Source organism: Juglans regia, chromosome 3 (assembly GCF_001411555.2).
Source record: "Juglans regia cultivar Chandler chromosome 3, Walnut 2.0, whole genome shotgun sequence".
In the NCBI taxonomy this organism is placed as follows: Eukaryota; Viridiplantae; Streptophyta; class Magnoliopsida; order Fagales; family Juglandaceae; genus Juglans; species Juglans regia.
This window is the reverse complement of record NC_049903.1, coordinates 26,999,923-27,025,086: the sequence shown is the minus strand read 5'-3', so window position 1 is coordinate 27,025,086 and position 25,164 is coordinate 26,999,923. Positions and strand designations below refer to the sequence as shown.

Sequence of the window (25,164 nt, the reverse complement as noted above, 5' to 3'; positions counted from 1 at the left end):
GTTAGGGTCGCCACTACTATAACCGGTGGTAAGGCCATAACCAAAGAAAAATAGAATCTTGTGCCTTAGAATTCTTCAAATGCAAGATCATATCATAGTACAGAGCAGATAAATACTGTATAATTGGATCATATATTTCAAACTTCATATCCACATTTTATGCAATAAAGAAACTAAGAACAAAAATTGCTCATATCTACACCAATCATGATAAAATGTCTGATCTCAAAGTTCATAATAGAGATTAGTGTAGAAAATAAGCGAGGTTGTTTTCATAACAAAATAGCAGGTTTTCACAAAATCAACCCCAGTTAGTTTTAGGCAAACGTTACCATAGAAACATCACTTACCATACTTTTGCAATATAATATGTAAGTTTTGAACTCGAACATAACCAGTATCACAACCTAATCCAAAAAACGTCACTAAATTAAAAACCCATACCAATACAAAACTAACCTAACAAAAACCTATAACCCAAATGATAGCTTAATAAGAGCCAGAATCCACTCCTTTAACCAATTACAATTAATCTTAGTGCTCCAAACATCCACTCTAAATTTTTGACTACTAGAGACATGCACGACCAAATTCTTTGTTTCAGTTTACCACAACCATAGCAAATAACCCAACAGAATCATCCTTCCTTTGTTGGGACACTCTTGTGACCGACCTCCAATACTATAACTTTTCACCAATCAACCATCGACAGTAACAAAACTAACAACACATTCAACTCCACTACACCCTCCAAGAATAGTCTAATTAATCAACAAACCCCAAAACTGACCACAATTGAAATGACAAGTACAGGGGTAAAGAGGATACCTCACTAGGCATGAAGCGGTGTTCGACTAGACTTGGTGATGGAACAACAAGAAATGAATGATATCGTGTGGCTAGGCTCGTGGTGCGGCAAACTCCGCTAGTTGCGGTGGCTAGCTTAGCAAGAAGAAACAATGTTATTGAGAGAGAGAGAGAGAGAGAGAGAGAGAGAGCTGAGACCATATACACAGAGGGAGAGAGAGGGAGACCGAGAGAGACTTATTGGCAGTTAACTGGCGGTGTGGCAAAGCTTAGGCGGTGACAATGAAGAGTTATGACATAAATTGGAGAAAAAGATGCATATGGACGGACAAAAAGAGGCATGAATTTTAGAGAAAGGGAGTAAACAAAGAAGATTAAATTGGAGAGGAAGACCGAGGCAGACCTTGGTGGTGGTGTGAGGTGGCACGTTGGCTGCGGTTACCTTTATTGATTGCCATGGACATCCTAAATAGAGACATGGTGAGATGCCGACAAAGAGCTAGAGTGAGAGTGAGAGGGATGGAGAGAGAGAGAGAGAGAGAGAGAGAGAGGTACGAACAAAGAAAAGAGCATAAGAGAGATACGGTTGGACTTACTGGCATGGCATGGCATGGCATTGCATTGCAAATCGACAATGGGAAAGACAGGTAGCTGGGAAAAAAGAAATGTTGAGGGCTGATGTACGATGATGACCTAGTCTTGCGACACCGACTTGGCAACACACAGAGAGAGGGAGAGTTGGGACGTGTGGGGGGGTGGGGTTGTGATGAAGGTATCCTTGGGAAAAGAACAAAGTACAGAGAAAATAATAGGTTTTTAGAGGGCTCGAGCCTAGGCTTAAAATTTGGGCTTGGGTCTTAAAATGAGCCAGGTTATTACACTTTGGCTCTCAACACTCAAGATTGGGTGTTGAACCACTTGAAGATAGTGCTCTCCATCGTCACGTTGTTAGAGCTCTCCAATATTGCCCTATCACTCAACTTAAAATTGCCTACTCTATCAATCAACTATGCTAACACATGCACTCAACCACCTCAGCCCATTGGACATTAGCTAAGCAATTTCTAGGGTGTTAGGGAGAAATCTTCCAATGAAAGCTCAACCAACCTATGACTCATCTCTCAAGCCCAAGAACCAAATGTGCACTACAGACCAATGAGCAGCCAAAACCAAGTCCTTGTCTCTAAAAGTGTGCACTCAAAGGAGTTCCTTGTGTCCAGAATTGCCTGCTAAGAGGAGTCCTCGCCCCCAGAAGTACACGCCAAGAGGAATCCCCGCTAAAAGGAGTCCACACCCTAATAGTGCTAGCCAAGAGGAGTGCCATCCTCACAAAAAGGAGACCCCACTCGCAGGAGTTCCTGCAAAGAGGAGTCCTTGCCTGTGTGGGTGCTCATCATTGGAGTGCCCGCTGTGAAGCTTTACAAGAAAGTTTTGTGAGATGAAAAAGTGTTCTCAATCTTCCCTTCTCCCCTCCCATAACCACAGGTAAGGTCAAGAATCGTTGACATACCAAGAAAAAGGTTTCAAAAAGCATCCAACTAGGTAGAAGTGACCTACATTAAATGGGCAAAAACATAAAGCTTGATGCGTATTAAATGAGACGCGTACCACCATGTCCTGGAGAATGGATGGCCAAGTGGCGATAGCCTACACACCCCCTATAGAAATAGAGAAACATTTAATGTATTCCTTCAATATCATGTGTCGCAAAGAACTACTATTCCAATCCATGCAACCATTTGATCAACTATAAATATGCTATGGACCGCAAGGAAGATGATGTGCTAGAAGGACTTCAGGTAGAGAGATGAAGATGGAAGACAAAGACTTGTATTCTGGAAGAAAAGTGTTTGAATAAAGCCAAATTCCAAACGGCACCATTTATTTCCCCATTTATGTTATGCTATGTGTTTTATCAATTTCATGTAATTTCCATACTGTGCGTTTTAATTGGTGTAATGTGTCAGAGTCAATTGAGTTTGTTAGGGTATATATGCGTTTGAGATGAAGGAGTGGAAGTCATCTGTCATTTTGGAATTATCTGGAACTTGTAAGGAGATTGGGAGGCCCTCGAAGCACTCCTGTGGCTAGTGGAGTTTACTATTTTCTCTTCTTCCCATTTTATTAAACAACTTATCTACATTCTTCCATTCACATGCAGAGCATCATATATACTTTGATTAGCTTCATGTTACATCCATCTCACATTTCTATTCCATTACATTCCTCTCAGTCATTTCAAATCACAAATTTACATTAAGTTACATTGAGATCTATAACAAATTGGAATAAAGAGCCCCTTTGATCCACCATGGCTAAAGACACTAGATTGAGGCAGCAGTAAAATCTTCAACGTCAAGGTGACACCCACGAGGAGAATATCCAGGAGATCAAGGACCGTTTGGATCAAATGTCTAAAATGTTGCGAACCCTCGTTGCTAATCAGAATGTTGTGGCTAATCCGAATCTGAACCAAAACTTGGAGTTACACGAGGATAGAAGGCCTTTCCATAGAGGCATCAAACTTGATGTTCCTTACTTTGCTGGTGACAATCCTGCACAATGGATATTTAAAGCTAATCAGTTTTTTAAATATCATCACACACCCCCTCCCCAACGCCTTTTAATGGCTTCTTATCACATGAATGGTGAAGCCTTAGTGTGGTATCAAGATGCTATGGAGATTACACTGTTTCATACTTGGCAAGCTTTTACTCAAGCCTTATTAATATGGTTTGGCCCAACCACATACGATGATCCCATGGAGGCGTTAACATGCCCCAAACAAACCTCTATAGTGGCTTCTTACAAGGCTTACTTCGAATTATTGTCCAATAGGTTGAAAGGCCTATCCGATAGTCATAGACTGAGTTGTTTCTTGAGCGAATTGAAAGACGAAGTTCACCTCCTTGTTTGAATGCTCAATCCCCTTAGCTTGAATGCAGCCTTTGGGCTTGCAAAAATTCAGGAGAAATATTTACTAAGCACGAGGAAAACATGGCAGTCAGCAGGTGAGTCATCACACATCCCCCTAAAGAATTTTATGCCCCTAAGTTGCTACCCAGTGACCAGCCGAAATACCAGAAGTCTTTTATTCCCTCTAGGAGTATTTCCTCGGTCCACATGGATGAGAAGAGGAAAAAAGAGCCTTTATTTCCACTGCAACGAGAAGTGGAACCCGTTACACAAATGTAAATAGCCTAAAGTTTATATGATCCACGTTGTGGAAGGGAATGATGACAAGGAGGGTGAAATTTTTTATGATTCAACTGAGATTGTAGACTGGGAGATAAAGTTGGACCTAAAATTTCCATTCATGCCATCATGGGGGCTCCTCATTCAAATACCATGAGGTTGGATGGGCGGGTTAATGGAGTTTCTGTGGTGATCTTAGTGGACTTCGGCAGCACTCATAATTTTTTGGATCCATCCGTAATAAAGAGAGCTAGGTTAGTGGTGGAGGACTCTACCAAGTTGCAAGTTTGTGTGGCCAACGAGGAGTTAATGCAAAGTGGTGGCTACTGTACTAATGTGGGGCTGTGCATTCAAGGTACTAAGTTTCCTATCTCTTTTTCTATGCTAACTCTTGGAGGGTGTGACTTAGTATTGGGTGTCCAATGGCTTAGGACGTTGGGCACAATTATGTTGAATTTTTCTAACTTGTCTATGAAGTTCACCTTTGGGAACAAACCTGTGTGTTTATGGGGCTTATCTATGACACCCTTGTCCTTTGAGAGGAGTAATAAGGTCTTGCAAGCTGCTATATGCACTGGTAGGGGGCTTTTATTGCAACTGTTGGAGCAAGATAGTGGGGTTCAACATTGGACCATTGCCCAGGATATTGCCAAATTATTAAACCAATTTGCTGGATCTTTGAGGAGCCTAAGGGTCTTCCTCCTAAGAGCATTCTCATTGGTTTAGGCAAATGCATCTTCAAAATTTAACTAATATCACACTTTTTTACATTTACCTATTCCATTTAAATTCAATCTCCACATTAGATTAGCCATTCACATTCTATATAATACTAAAATATTATTATTTTAATAATTAATTAATTAAATTTATTTTTATCACATTTTATAATTCTACCAATTAAATATTAATAATAATTATATTCTAGTTAAATTAATATTAAAATTTTTTTTATTAAATGTTAATAATAATTATATTCTAGTTAAATTAATATTAAAAAAAGTTTTATTAAATGTTAATAATAATTATATTCTAATTAAATTAATATTAAAAAAAGTTTTATTAAATGTTAATAATAATTATATTCTAGTTAAATTAATATTAAAAAAAGTATTATTAAATGTTAATAATAATTATATTTTAATTAAATTAATATCAAAAAAGTTTTATTAAATGTTAATAATAATTATATTTTAATTAAATTAATATTAAAAAAGTATTATCAAATGTTAATAATAATTATATTCTAAATGTTAAATGTTAATTATATTCTAATTAATTTAATTTGTTTGCTTGGAGTGAGAAATTAGTATTTTAATATTTGGAGAACCAATTATGGTTCTCTATATTTGGCCAATGACTGTAGCAAAAATGTAAATTATTTTGAAGATGGCCAATCTAATGTAGAGTTTTTTTATACAAGTTATCTAAATTTTAGATAATTTTTTCATTTGGCCAAGCCAATGAGAATGCTCAGAGGGCTCATGACCATAAAATTACATTACAGGAGGGGGCAACACCTGTGTCCATTCAGCCCTATCGCTACCCTCATTACCAAAAGTCTGAAATCGAAAATATTGTGAGGGACCTACTACAGTCCGGGGTTATTAAGCCTAGTACAAGCACTTTTTCTTCGCCGGTCTTATTAGTCCGTAAAGCGGATGGTAGTTAGAGATTGTGTGTCGACTACAGGGCACTCAACAGCGTGACGATAAAGGATAAATTTCCAATACCAATCATCGATGAACTCCTCAATGAGTTGAATGGGGCCATGATTTTCTCAAAGCTTGACTTACGACCTGGTTACCACCAGATAAGAGTTGTTACTGAAGATACGACAAAGACATCTTTTCGTACCCATGAGGGGCATTATGAATTCTTAGTAATGCCCTTCGGGTTAACCAACACCCCAACTACTTTTCAAGGGTTAATGAATGAAGTGTTTAGGCCCTTTTTACGGAAGTTCGTCTTAGTTTTTTTTTTTATGATATACTTGTCTATAGCAGCAGCTGGGCTGCACATTTGAGCCATTTACAGCAAGTACTGCAGGTACTTAGAGACCATCAGCTTTATGCCAAAATGTCTAAATGCAATTTTGGGATTTTGGAGGTTAATTATTTGGGCCATGTGGTGTCAGGACAAGGGGTGCAAGCTGATTATTCTAAGGTCCAATCTATTCTGGAGTGACCACTGCCTACCAGACCTAAATCCTTCCAATGATTTCTAGGTTTAACAGGTTTTTACCGCAAGTTCATCAAGAACTATGGGGCCATTGCAGCCCCCCTTACGACCCTTTTGGGAAAAAATTGTTTCAAGTGGATGGATGAAGCTACACAGGCTTTTCAGGCCCTTAAAACTGCAATTGCACACCCACCAGTTTTAAGCTTACCTGATTTTTCTAAGGCTTTCACAATTGAGTGTGACGCAAGTGGCATTGGCATAAGGGCTGTTTTGATGCAAGAGGGACATCTGATTGCATTTATGAGTAAAGCTTTTAAGGGTAAGGCACTCATGTTATTTACTTATGAACAGGAATTGTTGCTTTGGTCTCAGCTATTCAAAGGTGGCGACCTTGCTTGTTGGGTCAGTCCTTTATTATTAAGACTAACCAGCAAGCTCTCAAGTATTTGCTTGAGTAGAAGGTAGAGACAGTGACACAATAAAAATGGATAACCAAGCTTCTAGGCTATGACTTCTCCATACAGTACAAGTTGGGAAAAGAAAATAAAATGGCTTACGTGTTGTCCAGGAAATTCGAAACTGAAGGAATCGAGGACGAGTACTTAGCTCTAATAAATTTTCCTACTCCCAGCTGGATTGATGAACTAAAAGCTTCCTATTCCTCTTCTTTAGATATAAGTGAAATCCTCCAAAAGTTGCAAACAGGGGCTGAAATGCCTAAGGGCTATTCTCTTCAACAAGACTTAAATGTAAAAAAAAAAAAAAGGGGCGATTTGTTATTGTACCACAGTCTCATTTCAAATAGAAGGTGTTGAAATATATACATTCGGATCCTCAGGCTAGGCATAATGGTTATTTGAAGACATATTAGTGTGCAAAAAGGGATTTCTTTTGGCAAGGCATGAAGCGAGACATAAAACAAAAGGTGCGGGAGTGCCTAATTTGCCAGACTACTAAGGGGGAAACAGTGCTACCTCCTGGACTCTTATAGCCCCTCTCCATACCAACTCAAGCCTGGACATATATTTCCCTTGATTTTGTCGAAGGATTTCCCCGATCCCAAGGGTTTGATGTTATCTTTGTTGTGGTGGATCGTTATACAAAATATGGTCATTTTATCCCAATGACCCACCTTTATACAACAGTAGTAGTATCACAAGCATTCTTAGATGGAGTTTTCAAACTCCATGGGTTTCCTAAAACAATAGTCTCCTACAGGGACTCAGTATTTCTAAGCTCTTTCTGGAAACATCTTTTCTCACTACAAGGGTCATCTTTACACTATAGTTCTGCCTACCATCTGCAATCAGATGGTCAGACAAAATCACTCAACAAATGTCTCGAGCGCTATTTATGTGCTTACACTGGACTCAAACCCAAAGAATGGAGTAAATGGTTGAGCTTAGCAAAGTGGAGTTATAATAGGTCTTACCATATGAGCTCCAAGATGTCCCCTTTCGAAGCCCTTTACGAGTATCCCCAAAAAAAGTTGATGGCATATGTTCTGGGAACATCATCCACTGATGTCGTGGACCACCTATTGAAATTAAGAGAGCAGATAGGGAATTTGTTGAAGGAAAATTTGGAATGGGCTCAAGACCGCATGAAGTTGTACGCTGATAGGAAGAGAACAGAGAGATCATTTGTAGAAGGGGATAGGGGATTGGGTGTTTTTACGCCTACAACCTTACCGTAAAAAATCAGTGGCGATGCACCATAACACGAAGCTCTCTCCAAAATTTTATGGGCCTTTCCAGGTTCTTCAGAAGATCGGTACAGTTGCCTACTGGCTAGCCCTCCCATTGTCGGTATGAGTGCACCCAGTGTTCCATGTCTCCTGTCTCAAAAAAAAAATCGGGGACCAGATTCAAGCTATTCTGACACTTCCTCCAGTGGACAAAGATGGGTCCTTTCTTCCTAAACTAGAAATGATTGTGGATCGCCGTCTGAGTCACCAAGGTCACAGGGCCATTACAATAGTTGGGAGAAGTTATGGAAGTTGTAGGAGCTTTACCCACACCTTGTGGGCAAGGTTCTCTGATTGGGGGGGAGGGTGCTATGGACCGCAAGGAAGACGATGGGCTAGATGAACTTCGGGTAGAGAGATGAAGATGGAAGACGAAGACTTGTGTTCTGGAAGACAAGTGTTTGAATAAAGCCAAACTCCAAACGGAACCGTTTATTTCCCTATTTATGTTATGCTATGCGTTTTATCAATTTCATGTAATTTCCATACTATGCATTTTATCTAGTCATTGTTGTGCATTTTAATTGGTGTAATGTGTCAGAGTCAGTCGAGTTTGTTAGAGAATATATGCGTCTAAGAGGAAGGAGTGGAATTCATCTGTCATTTTGGAATTATTTGGAACTTGTAAGGAGGTTGGGAGACCCTCAAAGCACTCCCGTGGCTAGTGGAATTTACTGTTTTCTCTACTTTCCATTTCATCAAACAGCTTATCTACATTCTTCCATTCACACACAGAGCATCATTTCTACTTTGATTAGCTTCCTGTTACATCCATCTCACATTTCTATTCCATTACATTCCTCTCAATCATTCCAAATCACAAATTGACGTTAAGTTACATTGAGATCCATAACAAAATACCACCAGACCCCATGCGAAAGGTTGATGATTTTTTCTTAAGAGTAATTTATTGTTCTCTTCTCTTAAGCTTTCAAGAGGACTAACTTGCTCTTCAGAGTGATTTTAGCTGGCCCAACAAGCTGGATTAACCATATTACAGGTGAAGAAGACAAGAGAATTCCAATACTTTGTTAAGGGGACAAAAACTGCAATAACATAGGGTATCTTGAAGGGCTGTTGATCTTGGATTGCTTTATACCAAAGTTTCAATTTCCCTTCATGCCTATTGATGCTAATTTAGGAGGCATCCAAATAATCAAAAATCCATCACTAGATTTTGTATTTTTCTTGTTAATCGCGTAGTGTCCTAACGGGCAAAGAAACGGACTATGGTAATCACCCCTGTTAAACTTTATTGGATCCGAATACTACATTATGAATTACATTACACGTCTCATGTTCCTATCCTTTCATTCTGTGGTGTGAAATAGAAGTGCATTGATATTTGTTGAGAAGTCCCACACGGTTTAGGAACAAACTCATCATGGACTTTATAAGGAGTTACCTCACTTTTCCTATTAGGCCTTTTATGGGGAGAAATAAGTATTTCTTCATGGTATCAGAGACAGGTTTATCTATGACTGATGATGGGCTCCTGCGACCTACCCACAATGATGGTACCGGAAATACCGCCCCACACGTGAGGGGGCGTATTGAGAAGTCTCACACGGCTTAGGATCAAACTCATCCTGGACTTTATAAGAAGTTACCTCACTCTTCTTATTAGGCCTTTTATGGAGAGAAATAAGTATTTCTTCAATATTGGCTTCCAATCCTATATTTTAGGAGAATTACCATTTTATTCGCGACAAAATGGGGAGTATTGCTTGGTTCAGCTTTTCAAGGACAAGTATCAGGTTACTCCACCCATCAGCTTGCGCAGTGTGGGGATGGGGGGGCTAGAGTGGCAGATCCACGAGTTGAAACAACCCGGGAAACACATGCATGTAATGATCAACCATACAGCTCATTAGGAACTTCGGTTGCCAGTTAAAGGGACTCAAGATCATGACTGGTGTGGTGTATATATGTCGATGTAGATTCAGAAATAGAGTGAAAAATTCTTTTCTTCGTCAATTGCTTGTTTTACATTTTACAATCACATGACTGATCAAAATCAAATCTTGGATATTATTGCAGACTGTTTTACATTCATGGATGTGTAATCTTAATACCTTAATTGCAGCTGTAAGCTTTGTCCTGGAGCATACATGGAATTTGGCAACTAATGAACTTCTAGCTTGGGCCAAGATCTATATGTAGCTAAATGAATGGGAATATATAAATATTTATATATATATATATATATATTCCTGGCCAATCCTTGCAAATCTAACCCTTAAACCTAAATGAGCGTGAAGTCTCTCACAAGGACCTCATAACACTCGGCTTCCATGTCTATCATCAAAGCCTCAAAAAGTATATATTTCAAACAATTAGGGGAGAAGAAAAGATGTTCCCACACTAAGGCTGTTGGCTACGTTTTCTATTCTCCCAAAATAAGGAAAAGAAGAAAAATGATCAAACAATGCCTAAAGACAAAGTTTACACAAAAATAATCAATGGAAAGACTTTATTTACTATTGAGGCTTCGCCAAAATTGTAAGTTCTCTAACCTGCAGAATGGTAAGATATTATGCAACATATCTAAATACATTTACACCCTTACCAGTGCTTACTGATGTAGGAGGGTTTTTCTTTACCTATCTTCAATGGAAAAGTCGGGTTCAACCGGCTTCTGTAATGAGCTTAGAATGTCAAATTCTGAGGCACACCGCATGCTTCCACCTCTCCTAGTGCTTGCTGCCGATTTTTCAGCATATATGGTAAACCCTGAGCAGTGTGGGGGCAATGGTGCACTCTCTTCCACCGCAGATTTGGGCACAGAGGTCTTTAGAATCTCCCTTTTCTTGAGCTCAGCTCCTTCTTTCTGTCTTTTATATCGAAACCAAGCTGCCTGAATAAAGCAGGCAGCCCATGTTCTCCATTGGTGAGAGTGGAACCTAAATGTGTGCCTGAGTTGCTTGCTGTGTAACCTTCGGAATCGGGCTGCTACAAACTTCAAATCCTCAGAAATGAGAGCGAAAGCTTCAACTTCAGTGATAGCTTCCACAGTTCGTGTAGACGAGGGAAGCACAACATTTGGATGAGGGTCCAGGGCCCAGGTTAGCAATTCCTCACCACAAAAATCGCCTGCGCCAATGCAGCATGAGTTGAAGAACCCTGTGCGGCCACCATTGGTGGTGTAAGAATTTAAGCGACCTCGGACAATGAAAAGCATCTCAATGACGGGATCACCCTCATGAACTAGGCAAGTTCCAGGAGTGCATAGGTAAGGTTTCAGCCTTTCACATATGGCATCTAGCATCCTATCATCCATCTGATCAAAGAGTGGTACCTGTTTTACATTTATAAGAAGTTCAGAATCAGAACTAGATCTAATGGTTATTTTGTTCAGTATTATGAGTTTACAGTGACCCATTTGATCATAAAACAGAAAAGGAAGAGTAAAAGGGATCCCTTCACGGCAATTGTGAAGATATGGTATTTAGGTACTATCTGAAGCAAGAAAGACGTCCAAGGAGTTGAAGTGAATCGGAAGGCATGCACTATACTCTGACAAGAAAACTAGAATATTTTTTTCCAGTCCACACATTAACAAATTACTAGAAAGTGCTTGAGAAAAGAGAATTGCAATCAAGGAACTAATTGGGAAGCTCACAAAATTGATTCATTCATAGAAATAAGAGAAGAAATGAAAACCTACTTGTCGAACTAGATCAAGACAGAGGTGGCGTTTAATATCTCGCCTAAGATCCATTGGAAGGCCTTTAAGAACAGCTTCCCCATCAACTCCACGAGTTGCAACCCATTTGTATTGTTCATACCTTCGCACATGCTGCTTCAAATCTTGTGGTAGTTGCCTGTGACGCATCCACTCTTCCAGTCTTACCATGGTGGATTGGAGGTACATCTGTTGAGTAGATAAAAGGTACAGCAGAATTTCAGAATTTTGGAAATAGAACATGCCTGAATAACTACATGGGAGGACATGAATCCTAACAACCATAAAGAATGATTTCCAGAAACTTGAGTCCAACAGCTTAATGGAAGTTTTAAATAGATTATGGTTGAAAAAGCTTATGCTATAGTCACTCAGCAGAAAACTTGAAATGATATGAATAGAGCATCTTCTAGGAACTCGTATGGACCGCCCACAGAAACATAGAACTGTATCTAGTTATCAAACTTTTATGAGGCCTAACACAAACATCTCAAAGCTTATTCTAGAGATGATTTTCTAGGGCCAGCAGAAAGTCCTCTACCATCTACACGTACCTGCATGTTACCTATAAGCAGAGCAAAAAGCACCAATCCAAGTATCGCAATGATAACAGCAAAATTAATCTCTCCAATATATGTGCTGGTGAAGAGATTCTGTCCCAAAGAGCTGCAATGTTTGATACAAAATTGGTTAGACAATTAAAAAAGGGAGTGTAAAATTCATTTTCTGAGAGACTTGACATATATATATATACACACATTTACCTGCATTCCACATTGCATGGCATGGCATATATATTTGAATTTATCTTGTTTCTAATTGCTTCTTAGATGAATCTATTAGTTAAAAAATTTCAATTAACCCTAAAAACTTCAAAAATAAGATTATTCTGAGAATTCTATTATCTCGATTGGCACAGATTCTTTGTCGTGATGGTTCCATTTTTTTATGTTCTTTTTTGTGATAGATCCATTTAGAAGGATAGTAGTGCCTACAAATGATAACGATTCACATCATGGATTAGTTTTCTTATCTCACACTGTAATGTAGTCCAGGCTTACCTTAGATTTCTCAGGCCCCACCAAAGACAGTAGTAGTACTTGTTTAGAAAACTCGTCGCTGTAACTCCAACAGTCAATGCATCGGAATAGATACCAAACTGAAAGAAGTCAGTACTTGCACCACATAGAATTGAGATGTTGCTTGTCTTAAACCAGGCATTTCTACTAGTTTCATTCACTGCACGGCAATAGAAAAACCACTTTTTGCAATCTTCTTGTAGAAGACTACAGACTTTCTTCCAACATTCATGTTGTCGTTGAAGGGATAGGAGGTACCAACAAGATCCTAAAACCTTTTCAAAAACAATAATAAGAAGTGGAATCAAATTACCGAGTGCTTGAAAAAATCAATAGCAACTACAACCAAAGAGCCAGAAAGAGAGAGAGGAAACAAAGAATTACAAGTTAGTTCTGATTGCTTCTCATATAACAGACAATCAAGCTTGTAAAAAATCCCAAAGTAAGAAACGTAAACCAGAGTAGGGATTTCGAAGGATGATCTTTCAGATAAAGGAGAATTGCTAAAACATTTTCAGTATGTCCAGGAGATATTTGGATGACAGGTTTCTGTCCAGATAGAGATTTATACATGTAACTTACATGACTTGCCAACATATAGAGCATCAAATTATATGCTGCTCCAGCCCATGCTGTTTCCATCACAACCCCATTGGCCTTGACAATTTGATATGAGAGGGGAAAGATAAGAGATAGCCTCAGAAGGTACTGGAAAATGATGAGGAAACGAAGAAAAACACTTGAAGGGATCATTTCTGAATCTCTTATGCTTGGGATTACAGCCCAAATCAACACCTGCCATAATATGAATGTAAATAATTCAAGTTCATGTCGGAGAGTTCAAATCTAGAAAGCATTCTCTGATGGTGGCATCTTAAGGTTAACTTGGAAAATGGAAGGAGAGACAATAAATTCTCAAAAACCTATACAATCGAATCAGAAATGGACACATAATTTCCGTTTCATAGACTAGAATAGCCTATTATCCAATCCCCACTCTCGGGGGCCTTTATCTAAATAGAAGAGGAAATGAATTCTCAGACTCCTGAATGATAACAGGTTTGGGTTGAAGTAACTTCTATAAATTTAAAGTTCTGTATGCTCTCTTTCTATATCAGGCAATGAAGCGGATCGTAAGCATGGTCTGCAAAAAACTAAGAGAAGTTGAAGCAATTAATTTATGAAGCAGCAAAGATTTAAACTCTACTCAAACTAAACAGGAAGGTGAACCTGAATTAAAATATTTCATTTACATTGATAAGAGGAGTATCTACCAAACATAAAATTTATCTATAACTGCCTACATACCTGCGGAAGGGGTATGGAGGCAATAAGGTGAAGCCAAAAGTCTTTATGAAGATATCTTGAAGCAATCTTTGAAGGGTCAATAACAAGCTCTCCTCTCCCAAAGACTCGAGAGGACGGAGCAACATATGCAGTTCGAAACCGAACAACAATCTGAACAATGTAAAATGCATCAACCAGGGACCGTATGACTGTGAGGGTCACTTCAAGGGATACACTAACATCAATGCACGCCTCTTGACCAGCCACTGGTAGGTAAACAAATAAGGGGTCGACAAAAAGCGAAATCAAGCAAGCAAGTAAAAAAATTTTGTTCCATCTATCCACAAAAGTTCCTCTTGGATCCAGTACCATCTTCTCTACCACATCATAATCCTCAGAGAAGACTCTTGAGAGCACTCTTCCACCAAAGGGCTTGCCTGTTGAGTCTTTCATAGTCCCCATCAGGCTCAAATCAGGTTTCCGTTTACCATTGATCATATTGATTATCGTCGAAAGACTATTTTTGGGCGGTGTGGAGATTTGCAGTTTCTAGAAGATCGTGTACTGTGAAAATTCAGGGAAGTAAGAATGTTTCAGTAAAAAATTGTTAAAGAATTATGAGGAGAATTCTCCACATTTTGATGGCTAATTCTCTACAGATGAACAGTAAATGCATTGAATGTCATGACTCGTGTTAGAGGATTTAGTAGACAAACCTTACATCAGATCTTGATCTACCCAGCAAAGCCATGGTATTTGAGAAACATATAAGAAATGTGCCTTTAATCAGTGGGATTCATCTGCCCTGTATACATACCAAAGCACGGCATTTATCAAATTCTTAATCACAACAAAAGTCAAAAACATAGATTAGAGAACTCAACTTCTTCCATGAATATGTAGTCTGGTTAAGAATCATGCTAAAGGAAAGTGTAACAACTTTTTGCAGAAGCTAAAAGGAATATCTTGTTTCATTTAGAAATACATGTAAACATGGCAGTTTCATCACATTATTTAAGTGGCACAAAATAATAAAATAATAAAATAGAAACTCAGAGACATTTACAGTGTTGAATTCAGTCAAACAAAAGTTAAGAAAAACTCACTAAGTGCAGAGGGTGGTGACCAATTAGAGAAAACAGTAAAGACAAGAATGAAGGAAGCACAGAACACAAGATCCACAGAGCAATTCAAGAGCAAGAAGTGAAAACTTACGATCACGGTACGAAGAAAATACGGTCCCTCTCCAAATGGAGAACATGGGTTCGAAACCCCCTCCCCCATTGTATAAAGAAGAAGAAGAAGAAGAAGAAGAAGAAGACAGGTGAGGGCATATTGGATTAGAAGGCACACTTCAAAAAGTGTAGTTTTCTTCTAATCTTATAAACCGTTCTTGTTTTTGTCCATCCCAACTTTTACGTGTTTGCAAAGTTTCCATATTTTAGCGTCATATATATGAGAAAACGACATAAACTAGAACACTTCTTTAAGAAAATTAAAATGAAAGAATCAGTAGTCAGGACATGTGGGTAAGTTGGTAACGAGATGAAATGAAACGCCAATTTTTGTAAATAGTAGTATGAGTATTCTAGTAAAATAGTTTAAGTAAAATATTTGATAGGATTTTGATATAAAAAAATAATAAAATAATAAAAAAAATAAATTTGAATTTAATTTTTTAATATTATTTTTATTTTAAAATTTTTAAAAAAATTATTATTATTTTTAAGAATTTAAAAAAGTTTTAATAATTAAATTATGATTAGATGAAAAAATTAAAAATTAAAAATTAAAAAATATTTACTATTTGAGTGATGTTTAAAGAATAAAAATAATAAAAAATTTTAAAATAAGATGAGTTCACTTCCAAACATGTCGTTAAACTTTTGGTCAGACTCCATGTCAAGAGGATGATGAAATTGGAAATATATTTCAACACACTTTCACAATATATTTCATAATAATATTATAAGATACAGATATTTTTATAAAATATGATTATTTTTATTAATTATTGTAAAATATATTATAAAAATGTTTTGTTTAAATCATTTTCCTTTACTAGAAAGGGGAGTGCCTGTCTGTCTGTGTGGGATGGAGTTTGAGCTGTTGAATTGAGGACGTCTTTTTCACTATTTACAGACAGACAGACGAGGGAATCGTGCTTTGAAAAGAAAAGAGTGTCGCAGCTCGTTGACTTGTATCTCCGAAGTCCAAAGATTGGTTACTGCGCTCCGTTGAATCATAACTTCCTCTCTTCTCCTCTGCCATCTTTGCATCCCTCCGCTGAGCCTTTTCACCTGCAAACTTTGTCCCCGTGGTGTGAGAAATTCACTTTCCATGTGACTCGCTTGGATACGTACACTTCACTCTTGTGGAGCTCGCTTCCGGTACGAATTAGGAGTGTAAAATTTTCGGACATGACCGGGAAAATCGACCGGATCAGGCCAAAAATTTATTCGGTCAGTTTCGATCCTCTATTTGTGAGACCGAATGGGTTTCAGTCTTATTCTAAAGTGGGCATTTTTCAACCCAGACCGACCGAAGTACAAATATATATTTTTAAATATTTTTTATAAATTATATATATTATTTTATATAATAGTTATATATAAATAAATTATGTAATTTGTATCTAACCTATGATTATTGATAATATAAAATGTTAAATATATAATTATTAGTTACCTAATATCAATTAAGTAATATATAATTATCAATTTTGATGATTTTGAACAATTTTTTTAGACTATTTTTAAGTAAGAAATGTGCAAATAAACTTAAATAGTTATATTATTCAAAATTATAAATATTGTGGGCTTTTTTTATAATAATGAGCCGAAAATAAACATTGCAGGTTTTTTTGTATACTTTAAGAATAATGGACTTTTTGTATGATTGGGCTCCCATTTGAAATTGGCCCGGACTAATATGGACCGATAGTTAACGATCCCGTCCAGAAAAATGATGGACTATCATCCCCCAGACCGGACCAGACCGATTTACACTCCTAGTATGAACTCTGTCACTTTTCATGTTGTCACCGAGATGCTCGCTCAGGGGTGAGCATTTTCTCTTTCAACGTACTTGCTTGGGGATGAACACTTTTGCTTCAGTATTGCTTGCCTAATGACGATCACCTTTTTTCCCATGGTGAGTGCACTATTGCTCGCCTACTATTTGTACTTTGTCTCTATTTAAGCTCCTCGCCAAGGTGTTCACTCAAAGAGAGCAATATTCCTTTCCACATTACTTGTCAAGTGGAGAGCAATTGTATCTTGTAATGCACGCCTAGTGGCGAGCACTCTTGTAAGCTCCTCACCTACTGCTCATACTATGTCATTGTCCCATAAAAAAATTTATGGGATGAGTTGGGTTAATTTCGAACTTGAGAATAGGCCATTGGAAATTATTGGGAACTTGGCTCATAAAAATATGGGGAAGCTTAGGAGATTTTTGGATTAGTTAAAATGAAACATCTCACTTTTAAACCCCAAAAGCCCACGAAAAGGCCCAAGCCCGATTACTCAACATCCAAACTTGTATATAAGTCCCATGCACGTTTCTTCCTCCACTTTCCTTCTCTAGGATTTTCATCTACTTATATATCCCTCTCATGCAAGTAGAAATTCCTCATCAAATCTAGGGTTGCCACTATGCACCTCTCCCATATTACCTATCGGTTGCCTTTGCTACAAGTCCCAGAATAACTCCTCCCCAAGATGCTAGCCTAGATCTATCGCAAGGAACATCAACCCCATCATGTACGTTGCCAATCACAATCATAGGGCAAACACTGAACGGCACAGCCAAAGCCCACGCCCTAGGAACAAACTAGCCACCACCGCACATTCGTCAACATCATCAAAAGCCCTATTCCAAGAAACAAAAGCCCAATCAACGAACTGCCAAAGCTCCTCCGCAGCCGCCCAATATGCTCAGCCATGGTGAAGCCAACCTAGGACTACTACTGCCATCCACAACTACACTATTGCTCTCTCTCTCTCTCTCCACTGTAAATAGAGAATGAATGCCCGTGCTCTGTCTTCATGAGCCGCAAGATGTCCAGACCAAGAATCCCACCGTAAGCCACCACCCCATACAACTCCTCATCCTCAAGCCACCACCAGTCTACGACATGAACCATGCAACCTGGCCACTACCACCAAGAAACAACCCCCTCCCACCACCGTAAACAACCAACTAAACTTCCCTGTTTTAAACCCACAAGAACAAAGCCAGCCGTTGCACCTCCACTGTCGATGAATGAAGCTACCACCCACATCCCCAACTGGTCAATAAGTGTTTCGCTCTACCCACCGTCGGCCACCACATCTCATTGGAGTCCTTGGGCAGCCAAAGAAACCACCAAACAGCCACCCTCTGTCACCTCGTGCCGCTCCAATGATGCTGGGGTAGAATAGGAGATTATTCTGATGCTAGTTAAACAATAGAAGTTAAAGATCAAGATTGAGAAAAATCACAAACAGAGAGAAACTCTAAGATAAACTCTAAGATTAGGGTTTTATCATAAAATAAATTGAATATCCTTTTGAAGCCCACAAACCGAGCTTAAATAGCTAACGAAAAATGGTAAAATTGTAATTAAGGCTAAACAATAAAATACGGAATAAGATAACTATGGTTAAAATTTAGATGAAGAATCCGAAATAAAATCGTTACTAAAGATAAACATTGCCATAAAATAAGACAAACCAAAAATGAAAGAGCTAACTAAAAATGACGATTCAGAAGTAAAAATGGCTATTTTAGGGTTGACAAGGGGCCACCAAGCAAAGCCTGGTGACCACAACGTGCACGCCAAAGAGAGTTTTTCGGATTGGGGTCATATCACGATTCTTACACTTGTAGCCAAATTTATGGTTTAAATACTGATATCGCCACTTCTCCTTGCCCAACCAATGAATAAGACTTCTCGCCCAACCGAGAAATAAGTTGTTCCTCTCCCAAATCCAACGAGTACTGCTTCTCACCCAAATCTAATGCTTATCGCCCAAATCCTAGGAATACTCATCTATTCCGGCCGATTTTGTTGTCTACCTTCTCGAAATAGTCCACTGTTTTTAACATTGCATCTGTTAGCTGACCCTCCTCGGACTCAGATCCCCCTTCATCATCCGATAAGCCCACGATCGACGTCTCTCCTCCTCTCCTTTGGCTCTGTTGCATCATGGTTCGACACCACCCAACAGTTCTCTCTCTCTCTCTCTCTCTCTCTCTCTCTCTCTCTCTCTCTCTCTCTCTCTCTCTCCCTCCCTCCAGAGTTTCTGTACCACGCACGTGGGAAGCTGAGTGCGCCACTGTGACTTTTGGCTCAAGCCACCAGCCCCATGGCGCCTCTCCTCCTCTCTCGATGAGTTTGTCGCACGACCCTCTGTAGTGAATGAAGTTCACCCATTGTCATGGTTGCATTACTTTTTATTGTTAGCCATTCCATTTCTACCCCTTCATAATTTATGTTAATACCAGCATGACCTTAACCATTTTTAATGCACTTTTGTTTAGTGGGCTGTTTTGTTTTAAATTGGTCTAGGCTTGATTTAAATTGTGCTTGTATTTGAGTTGGATGTTATTTTAAGAGATTATTAAGTTAGGCGTGTATTTTTAAGTGTGGCTTGGGTTATATGATTTCATAAAGAAATAAAAAAAATATATATCTTAAGCAGGCTGTTTTTTGTTGGGTTAGATTTTTAAGTTGGATTGATTTTAATACTGGCAGAACACCACTATAATGTTTTATAGTGGGCTAGGTTGAAAAGAGAATTTTAGGTTTAGGATATATGGGGCATTTCAGGTTTTTAGTTGTAAAGTACATTCTTAATTAGAGAGTTATGCATGATTGAAAATTGATGCAAGTTACATGCCTATTTATAGGTGACGATTGATATTTCGCTTGGCACTGTTGTGAGAGAATTCAGAGAACTTAAAAAGGTGCAGGTAAGCGAGGCTCTTATACTAGACTTTGCATAAAAAGAAATGGACTAAAGCTGATTTATAAAAAAAACATGCATATTTATGAAAAGAAAGTTGAAAAAAATCTCGGTCAATTTATTTGCATTACTCATGAAATCCGTATAAGAAGAGAAAAATATTTTTTGTCATTACTGGTGTAGACATGAGCTATTTTTGACATTCTATTCTCAGTTGTATAAAGTGAGCGAATATAAATATTTGTGCATGATTAAATGAAGATGATCTGAATCTGTTGTGATCTGAATCTAGTCAATACTCTGTTATGATATTATGTGACATCTGAAAAATTCGGGCATGATATTCTGTTTTTGTTCTGTTCTGACCTTACCACCGGTGCAAAACTATGGTCTCTGTTGGGTTGATACCAACTTCTCTGTTTCTGGTGCACCACTTTGGAAACAAGTGGTTTTCTGCGTGGTCTTTCCTGTGTGCACACTCAAGGCTCCGATCCAAGTATAATAAGGGAAAGATTTCACATTCTGATTCTGCTTGGCTGACCGCCTAGCTTTGCATAACCCTACCACATGGGTTAAACATGAAATTACATTCTGATGTGATGTTTCAGTTATACTATGTCAAAGGACTTTTGAATATGTATATTTCTAAATTGTCGCTCTAATATTTTTGTTAACATGTTTTGTTCTGCATTCTGTTATTAGCTTATGTTAACACACTAGTATATATTCCCTATTTATTGAGTTGGTAATAACTCACCCCTTATCTTCATAATATTTTTAAATGTTTTGGATGTTTCAGCCGAGAATCAAGATATGGAGCATGGGCAAGACTATTTGAGAGTAATGGATTAAGTGCTAAGAGGGCAATTTGATTATAGGAGAGTTTTATTCAATGGGTTTGTTTTGTTCTGTTGACTAGGTATTTTTGAAGGTTGACGTTTATTTTGAGACGTTGTGGTGTCTTAGATTAATGATATTGGAGTTTTTGATTTGAAACAAAGAGTTTTATGTGTTATTGAGACTTTGGAGTTTATATCTGTATTGCGAGATGTTATTTTTAAGTGATAAGAAGTAACTCTCTAACCTATCAAGGTACGGGGCGTTATAAGTATAATACCAACCTTGATGAAATACTTGTACACACCATTTGGATTTTCAATTTTTCATGCAAAAAATGCTAAAATCACCATACAAAAAATGTTGAAACCAAGACCGACCCTACCCAGAAACCCTAACAATTACAAGCATAATACCAACCTTGATGGCAACCTACATGCATATATAGCCTTAACATTATTCTCTTTTTAAGTGCATATACAACTTAAAATTAGAAAACATAAAACTACCATTGACTTAGACTTCCTTCACTTAAACTCATTCAATTATCAAATCCATCATCTATGCATTTATCACTCTTCTCTAAATTTTCAAACCCATAGCTTGGGACCCACTTGAGGTCACCTTTCCAAAACACAACATCCTATTTCATGTTTTTATCCTTTAAAATGAACATCCTTGATTCATTTTAAAGGTTAAGACATACTATCACCTTCATCACACTTTTCTTACCAAACTCTCCATTCCGATGCATAACTCGAACCAACCAAGTTATACAACTCAACCCTTGTCAATACATACATCTCTTCCTCCATTCATGCATAATCTAACCAACACTTGATCGTAATCTAAACCATGCATCATACACAACTTTAAACCAACGTTGAGGCTTAAACACCATATACTCATGCTTAAGACAAATTATCCATTACATATGGAAAATCTGTTCAGCACATGCGTCCAACCAATTTACACATGTACCCTACCTTTTTATCACCTAAGATCAATATATAGTCCACTAAAACGTCCGCTTGTGTGAACAAGCTTCATACACAACAACACTAACATCCAACTTAAACCCAACCAACATAACACTTCACACAACCCGTCCAACTACATAGCTTATCCAGCACTTCACACGACATACACAACATACAACCATATCACCAACTACACAATATACCATCACTTCACACAATTCACAACCACTTCCAAACTGCACAGTAATCCCATCACTTAACATGCACAGTTCACTACATAGAGCACATTCACTATAGTCCCACCCCATCACAATTACACCATTCACAATCGCATTACAACTTCACATTCAATCCCAGCACTACATAACATCCTGCCATATCACCAACTACATCACAACTGTACAACAACCCCGTCACTTTACACCACGCACAACCACTACACAAACTACACAATAATGCTCATCACTTTAAACCACACAACCACATTACAAATTACTTCATTCACAGTTCACAATACAACATATTCACAATACGCAATGCACCACACAACACATTCCACAACATCAATTAAGCTTCACAAACACAACAGTTTTCAAAGTTAAGTGATGGAAAATATACCATAAATCGGGAGCTGAACAGGGGAAAAGGGATACGGTGGCTTTGGGGGGTTGAGTTACAGAAGTGACTCCTGGTGGCCTTGTGGTGCGACTGAGGGAGGTAGTGGAATGGTCGTAGGTGGTGGCGACAAGGCTGTGGTTGACAAGATTATGAGGGAGAGGGGGACAGAGGCATTAGGCTGAGCTAGGGTAAACGGCGGTGGCATGGGGTGTAACGACGCTCGGCTCGACTTTCAGGGCTGGCTGTAAGACAACGGCTAGAGAGGAGATGCGGCGGCGCTAGAACTCACGGAGGTCGTGGCCGAGAGAAATAGAGAAGGAGAGAAAGAGACGTGGGGACTGGGGTGCACGATGGTGGGCTGCTAGGCCGTTGTGGGTTGCTACGCGGGTAGCTAGAGGTGGCACTATCGGCTGAGAATGCAGGGGCAATGGGTTTCTAAAAGAGAGAAGAAGAGAAATCGGGGAAGGAAAAGGAGAGGGTTTTGCCGGATAAGTTGAGGTCGTGAAGGAGGAGGGGCTAGTCATCGACGAGGCACAACAGCGAAGGTCCAAGGTTGTGCCATCAATGGCGGTGGCGGCGGCGGCGGCTAGTGCATAGTGAGGTGTTGGAGAAGAGAGAGTCACAGGGGGTGACACCTGGAGGGAGGTGAAAGAGAGAAGAGAGGAAATTGGGGAAATTAGGGCTTTTGGGGGAATTAATATAGACCCTACATCTAGGAGTTCCTAACCTAGATCCAACAGTGGAGATTAAACACTTTGAAATAAGAAAATAGAAAGGAAAGGGAATTAGACTAAATGTAAAAATACAACTTTTGATATATTGATCCCAAAAATAATACTTTTCATCATAAAATAAAACTATGAGTTTAATAAATATTTCTAAGAGAAATAAATCCATCTGAATAAATAGAATTTTTAATATAAAATAAAATGATGAATACAAATTAATATTCCTAAAGAAATAAAATCATTTAAATAAAATAATTTTCTAAAACTATATTATTTCGAGATTCCAAAAATATAAAGAGGCTTACTTGAAAATTAAGCTTGATTCAATAATAATAAAAATACCCCATTTAAAATATTTGGAGAATTTTAAAATACTCGGCTCGCTTTAAAAGTCATCTGCTAAATTTAAAACAAAAATTTGAGATTTAAAATGCAAAGGCGAGACTCATGACCAATCAAGAAAAAAAAGAGCGGTTGGTCAGACATATATATACATATATATATATTTACTCGATCTTTCTCTCTCTCTCTAAACCGTACATACAAATATATAGTCAAAAATTCTATGTGCAATCACTTTTGCGTACTCCTTGTACACTCCACTAATGTGATTGGTTGTGTCACTTTTTTTAATATAAAATAACTATTTTGTCCAATTACATAAGTGGAGTATGCAAAAGTGACTGTATGCAACAAAACTCATATATATTTTCTCTCTCTATGTAACCTCCACCTACAACCACTAATGACAATATTAGGTAATTCTCATCCCTCATAATTAGTACATTTAATGAATTTTGAATATGAAATTTGACGATGGTTTTGGTTGTGCAGAGAGTTTTCTTATGGTCATATTTTAGTTATTTTACAGCTTTTGTTGGAGTATTTGTATTGTAATTATTTAGAATTTAATGGCTCTTGCCAAACTTGTGAATGAAATTTTTAGGATCATTGTATTCTAGTTTTGAATAGTTTTGAAATTATGTATTTGATATATATTTGTAAACAGGGAGAGAGTTTTGAAAATATAGGTGGAACTCTGCCCATTTATAGTTTTGGGTTTGGGACGTTACAAATGTAGTATCAGAGCTTAGGTCTATGATTCTGTAGACACTTGGGAAAGGAATATGAATGGTGATTACTTTTGGAGCATAGGTTAAAGATACCGTAGAATTAGGACTTGATCCTCATTATATTTTGGTTTGGATGCCAATTGATAGTGGTAGTTTTGTTGATTCTAGTCTAAAGTTGATTTGATGTTTATCGATTTTTGATAAATTTTGGTATAGTATTGTTTGCTAGACCTATTATTGTGCTCTTATTTATATAGAGAAAACCTTATAACCGGTGTCTCCTATAACCGGTGTAAATCGGAGACCAATGATAGCTTGCCACGTGGGGGAGATCATGGTTGAAATTGAGACTGCGTAAACAAAGAATAAGCTCTCTCACTCTCTCTGTCTATCTCTCGATCCCTTTTTTTTTCTCTCTCTCTCTCCTTCGTTGGTCTTCTTCCCCCCTTGCTCTGCACATACTCTCTCTCTCTCTCTCTCTCACATTTCTTCTTCCCCCCGATTAACTCCTGGAGTCTCAACAACTGTGAAATGTAAGCAGGTATCCACAATATACCTCGCAACGCTACATACCTCTCTCTCTGTCTCCCTTTCCATATTCTATCTTCGATTCCAATTGCTCTCACTTCAAATTTAGCTTCTGTTTTCTGCAAGCCACACACAAAAGGAAAGACCCAAAATTCAAAAAAAAAAAATAATGGCAACACGAGATATCAATCACAACCATTAAAATCGAAAAGAAATTACTCCTAATTTCCACCTATCCCAATATCAATTTTCAGCCAAGGCATGATTCTTCTGTACATCTGGGTATTTGCATTTGAAGGGAATGGATGAAGTTTATCCAAACAAATATGACTTTTTTGTAAAGGGGATACGTGTGACCAAATTTAGACTGAAACCAAGTGTCATGAGAACCTTTTCATGTTTCCACAAAACAGATTTAGACCCATAGCAAGTTTAATGTTCATGGGCCCCACTGGTGTGGGGAAAACA

At 38.1% G+C, this 25,164-nt stretch overlaps 1 protein-coding gene across 1 annotated transcript; it reads right to left on the bottom strand.

Annotated features, from left to right (window-relative positions):
• Positions 1–10,328: 10,328 nt before the first annotated feature.
• On the bottom strand, positions 10,329–15,277 carry LOC109008643 (protein CNGC15a-like). Its single transcript, XM_018988820.2, has 8 exons — positions 15,197–15,277; positions 14,698–14,786; positions 14,003–14,545; positions 13,277–13,489; positions 12,677–12,969; positions 12,170–12,281; positions 11,598–11,804; positions 10,329–11,228 (listed from the first exon to the last, which is right to left on the bottom strand). The coding sequence occupies exons 3-8, from the start codon at positions 14,477–14,479 to the stop codon at positions 10,530–10,532; spliced, it is 2,001 nt and encodes a 666-aa protein (XP_018844365.2). The 5' UTR covers positions 14,480–14,545; positions 14,698–14,786; positions 15,197–15,277; the 3' UTR covers positions 10,329–10,529.
• Between the last annotated feature and the right edge of the window lie 9,887 nt (positions 15,278–25,164).